The sequence below is a fragment of the Poecilia latipinna genome, unplaced genomic scaffold, assembly GCF_001443285.1.
Source record: "Poecilia latipinna isolate Pla-1442-1.1 unplaced genomic scaffold, P_latipinna-1.0 Scaffold1456, whole genome shotgun sequence".
NCBI lineage: Eukaryota > Metazoa > Chordata > Actinopteri > Cyprinodontiformes > Poeciliidae > Poecilia > Poecilia latipinna.
Window position 1 is genome coordinate 112,149 of NW_015114072.1, and position 5,635 is coordinate 117,783.

The following is a 5,635-nucleotide window of genomic DNA, read 5'->3' on the forward strand; positions in this document are numbered from 1 at the left end:
ATCTTTTCTATGATCGATGGTGCAACAAGAATATAGAGCAAATAAAACAAAAACTGAAACAAAGTCAATTTACTCAAATCTGTACAAATAAGTCTTCTTTGAACCTTGCACAGATTTTGCACATCATTGCACATCTAATTTGATTAAAAATGATTTAAAGTAGTTTTCATACAAATACATTTGTGCACCTCAGTCAGCTAAAACTATGTTAACAGCAGGATTAACATCCAAGTATTAAGAAAAGAGATATATTGGTATTTTCCTTTGTTAATACATTTTATAATTTAAATGTAGATAATAATAATAATAATAATAATAATAATAATAATAATAATAATAATAATAATAATAACTATTATTATTATTAATAATAATAATAGTACTTGAATAGTATTAGTACTATTCAAATATTTGAAGTTCATAAACTGTAAAAATCCAGTCACGCAGCTAACTGTAAATTAAAATTTTATTTTTTCAAAAGCAGTTTCGTCCCGATTAACAAAAATGACATTTATGTTAAATGTAATTTAACATGTCTTTATTCAGGTCAGAAAACGTCTTTTAAACATGACTCCAAAAGCACATTGTAAGCTTCACTGATTATTAATTTGTATATCACAATCTGAAAATACATTTAAAAAAAAGATAGAGGGAAATACCATATATTTACAGTAATCGTTAGTAGTCACTACTAATGCAACCCAAAAACTATACATCATATACAAGAGGTAAGCACAGAGCCGAGGACTGAATGTTAAACAGATCTGTGAATCAGAGCTGCAAAAAGCAGCATTAGCCATGGCTGGAGATAAAGCAATACAAGGTTCCAGTCCCAAAACTGAAAACATTTCCAAGTTCGGGTAGCGTCTTTTATTTGAACTTATTTCTGCATTCCCAGGAAGGCACAGAAAGCTAGTTTTAGAAACAGAGTTCATCATCCAGCCGGAACACTGAGAGGCCGTCTGACCTATGCTGCACAGTTATGGGTTTAGTGTTAACTCACTGTTGTTTTCTATATCCAGTTCCTGGTCTGAATCATCGGACACATCAGAGTCCAGCTCCGTGGGGGACTGCACAGACCCAGAGTGCAAACGGTTACCCCCCGGGGCCAGCAGAGGGGTTGGGCCTGTCTGCGGGTGCTCCATGCTCTGGATCCCCACCTGCTCCGTCATTTTATCCGACTTACAGTTCCTCCCTAGCACGCTGTCGTCCTCCACCTCCCGCTTACCGCCCTGGGGATTTTCCTGCCACAAATAGGAAGATGGATTTAAAGTCCACGCAGATGTTTTTACTGACTTTATCTGGCAGTTCTTTGTTAAAAAAGCTCTTCACCTGTTTTAATCTTCTCCACTTGGCTCGTCGGTTTTGAAACCATGTCTTCACCTGAAACACAAAATCACTCGGATGTTCTTTGCCTGTCATGTCACAATTTTTTATTTGTTACATTGTCAGAATTAAACATCAAAAAAGTCAATGTAATGTTTAAGACTTAGAAAACAAAGTTGACAAATAATGAGGTGATTCAAATTCGTGCCACTTTAAAAATAATAAAGCATAACAATATCAATTAAAAAAAACATCGCTATACAATTTAAACACATGCTAGTTCTTAGCTTAAAAACAATAGAATAGAAAGTAGCCCGTATGATCGCTGATCATTCTTAGCTGTTTCTTCACTGCAGCTAGGTATTTTTAGAAACGGTCAAAGAATTATTAGAAAATATAATTGCTTTTCTATTGCTATGAACGGCAGCAAACTTCAGTACTCGCTTTATCAATCATAATAAATGCGTAATTTTCTTAGTTTTGAAGCTGTTTGCTGGTTTTATCGACAGGTGGATATTAAACGTCTACATGATGTGTTTTTTTTAATGCAAAATCGGCATAAAGTAGAGATTTTAGAAGAATGATCCTCATGTAGGCTCATTGGGTCAGTGGGAAGAGCAGGCCTAATGTTCTGCCCTGAAGGCTCTTAACTTTAACTTAATTACTATTTCACTTTCTAATAGTTTTTATATACTGATTAGAAAAGCCCGTATAGTGACAAGAGTTGCAAATTAGTTTACGCCATAATCACCATGATACATGCATGGGACTGCTGCTCTGTTCGGTTTGTTTGTTATCGTGTATTATTTGTGCCTATATAATAATAATAATAATAATAATAATAATAATTCCAATTTCACTACTGATTCATTTACTACCGGTGTAAAAAACTTGGTTTGGTCGGGATGATTAGAAAAGCGCTTCAAATCAGTCAGTTTACTATGTAGTGGTAAACACTGAAACGTCATCATCAAGGAATTAAAAAAGAACATTTATTAATTATAGTGTGAAAAAATGTGAACGGGAGATGGAAAAATGATACATGGGATACATTCATTATGGTTAAAATGAATTGAAAAATGTCACATTAAAATTCAACTCAAAATAAATGACTTGCCCGAAATGTCAATGTCAATTGTCATTTCAATTTGCTATGCATGTTTTTTTTTTTTTTCCGAATTTTTAGGAAAATGCTCCCCTCCCGTCTCCTGCAGCTGATCAGACTTTATGCTTTTATTTACTGAGGTTAAACTGCAGCTCAGGAAGAGCCTCGGTTATACTACTAACTACAGCTCTGTCTTGTAAATGAGGTATTGGATCTTAATGAGGCAACCTGTATGAATAAAGGTCAAATAATAATAATAATAATAATAATAATAAAACTTTTAAAATAGTTGAATTTAACTAAACATAAAGCATGAGAGGTCTGTTCCTAGTCTCTCAAAAACACTTAACGATAACAGTCCAGGAGGACATGTCCATCCATCCCGAACAGAGCGAGATTTCTGAACTGCTATTCAGTCAGTCCTTTCGCATTAAGAAATTACTTTAAAATTAAACAATTATTGTTTTAAAAAGTGTAAAAAAATATACATTCACAGTTAGTAATCCCAAAGTTATTCATACCCATATGGAAAATTTGGATTTATAATCGTCTTTTATTTTTAGCGCCAGCCGAGCCGCAGCGGGTAGGGTTGGTGTTTGTCCCGCTCAGAAGTAAAAAGAGGAGAAATAATTAAGTCTAGATAAAAATAGATAAAATATTATTTTCAAATCGAATACAAAGCTGACGTTTATGGCTAAATGGGGAAAAAAATACGCATAACTTTGAGGCGCATTCAGCGGCTAGGATTTTTAAAGCTTTCTCGTTTATAAAAAAAAGAAGAAAGATTATTATTATTATTATTATTATTATTATTGAAGCCAGACAGAGCTCCCGTCTTCCCGGAGGAAAAAGGCTGAGATGAAACAAAGTTCGGTTGGTTCTGGGCAGGTTCGGCCTCCTCACCTGTCTCTCGCTGAGCTGCAGCATCTTGGCCAGACGCTTCCTCTCCGGAGGGGACAGGTATTTCTGCGTCTCGAACTTCTTCTCCAGTTCGACGGTCTGGTCGTTGGAGAACCGGACCTGGCCTCCCTTTCTCTTGTGTAGGGGCCGCTGGATAAATGGGCTCCACAACAGGGGCTTCCCTACACACACACACACACACACACACACACACACACACACACACACACACACACACAACTGCATTATCAGCCGTGTTCTGTTCAGTGACCCGGCCCAGTCAGACGATTCCAGCTTTAGTTTTGCTGCTGCTGGATGTTAGATATTTCACAGGAAAACAACAATTCAACAATACAGACAGAAACCAGAGCAAACTAAAACCCATTATTAAAATTAAAATATATAGAAATAAACACAACAAAAACAAAGCTTCATATGTGATTATTGGAATTTCTAATTGCATCCTGGATTATAGGGGAAGCCCATATAAGGAAAGCAATACTTGGAGCTTCTGCAGAGAAAAAGACCGCATAGATGTGCGGAATCAGCGCAGTTTCCTCCCAGTAATGGTGTGGAACAAACAACAGCAGCCAGCCGCCTGCTGCATGCTGCCTTTTCAGGAAGGTCGTGACAGAGTGAAAACTATGGCCAAATATCCGCTTCATGTGCTTCCTGCTTTCTGCTGTGATTACAGACGAGGAGGGCAGCTATCCACTGAGCAGGCGCCTGGTCTCACTCACACTAATATGATGCCATGTGCAGCTTTTCATGCAATCTGCGGTATTTTCACCCTCTTATGACCAGAAGGATTGTCTAAGCTGTGGAAAAGCCAATAAAGGTGATAGTGGCCTGATATCGAAGACAAGCTCAACTTTAGTATCCGGCAATTTTACTGTGTGTTAATAGTTTTTATGGTAAATCAAACAAACAAACAGACTCATGTCACATCCTGTCAGTGGATCGTGTTGATTCTTTGTGAAGGTTTTAGGTAAATGATAAACTGTTTGAATAATCATTCAGAAACCAAAAACAGAAGTTTTGGACTCACATCTGTTCAGATTTCAGCATCAAATCGACGCTCAGACGGTTTTCAGTTTAATCATCACAAAACTGGAGAAATGTGAAACAAACCAGAATCAGTCCCAATGAAGGCTAAAATAAACTCAACTGAACAATTACAAACAAACTGCATTTTATAGTTATTTGCAAACTTTTATATATATTTTCATTACAAGTAAAATAAAGTATAAATTATGCACATTTTGTTGCAGTTTTTGCATAAACCTGTTTGACTTCAAAGCGGCTCCTTTTTAAAAATAATTATAGACCTCCATTAAAATAACCCGATTATTGCATAATTCCAACAAACTGATCTGGAGTCTGTTTAGAGGTGATCAGGTTGTGAGCCGCGCATGCAACTCAGTCTGGAACCAGCAGGCTCTTCTTGTTCCATCTCTGCTGTGGGGGTCCCAACGGGCCCCGGGGTGCCCCCTCCTCCCGCTCCTCCTCTCTCTCTGCTTCGCCGCCTGCCATGAAGAAAGTCAGCCACATCCTCGCAGGGCCCGGCAGAGGAAGTGCAACAATATGTGAAAAACGGATCCCGGGCTATCAGAGGCCGAGTGTTTCCTGAATATGTCTGTATTGAGGATGTCGATAAAATAATCAGCAGCGTGCAGCGGCCTCCCGAGGAAGCGGCTGGCCGGGGTGAGACAGGAAAACATTTAACAGCTTCTGAGAGCAGATTTACTCCTATCGACAGGCTCACAGCTTCCGCTATGAACGGAAAAAGGCCCGGCTTGTTCACTAGCCCAAAATCACTATACTTCAGAGGACCGTCCTATATTCATTATCAATCTTATCTAATTTAAGTTGAACTCAGCCGAGTCCAACCAGGCCTGTTTGATATTTACACCAATCATCACTTCTCCAGACCAACAATCAGCTGCTCATGATAGAGGGGATTCTTCTGATCTTCCAGAACAATGGGCCCCCGGAGAACAAGTCAAGGTCGGCAACTCAGGGCCCCCAGCGCAACCCCAGCGTGCTGAATGGATATGCCTGAAGCTATTGTGGCCCTAAATGTCTGTCACAATAACAGCGTGACTCATGTGTGCGTGGTCAGCCATCATGCGCAGAAACTCTTTGGGAAAACTGTGCAAAAGTCTCCAGCTGGTTGTGGTCCTGGTACACTGTGTGTGTGTGTGTGTGTGTGCTTTTTTTTTTTTTTTTTTTTTTTCCACATAGCTAACAGGAAACTGGAGAAAATCGGAAGTTTGAATTGCCCCCCAAAACGGGAAAACAATT

General features: G+C 38.5%; 1 protein-coding gene across 1 annotated transcript in view; it reads right to left on the bottom strand.

Annotated features, from left to right (window-relative positions):
• Positions 1-521: 521 nt before the first annotated feature.
• hhex (hematopoietically expressed homeobox) overlaps positions 522-5,635 on the bottom strand; it is a 9,843-nt gene continuing 4,729 nt past the window's right edge. The window contains exons 2-4 of the mRNA XM_015057370.1: positions 3,335-3,513; positions 1,333-1,383; positions 522-1,244 (exon numbers count right to left, since the gene is read on the bottom strand). Coding sequence (XP_014912856.1) covers positions 981-1,244; positions 1,333-1,383; positions 3,335-3,513 — 494 coding nt within the window. The 3' untranslated portion in view covers positions 522-980. The remainder of the gene's footprint in view (positions 1,245-1,332; positions 1,384-3,334; positions 3,514-5,635) is intronic.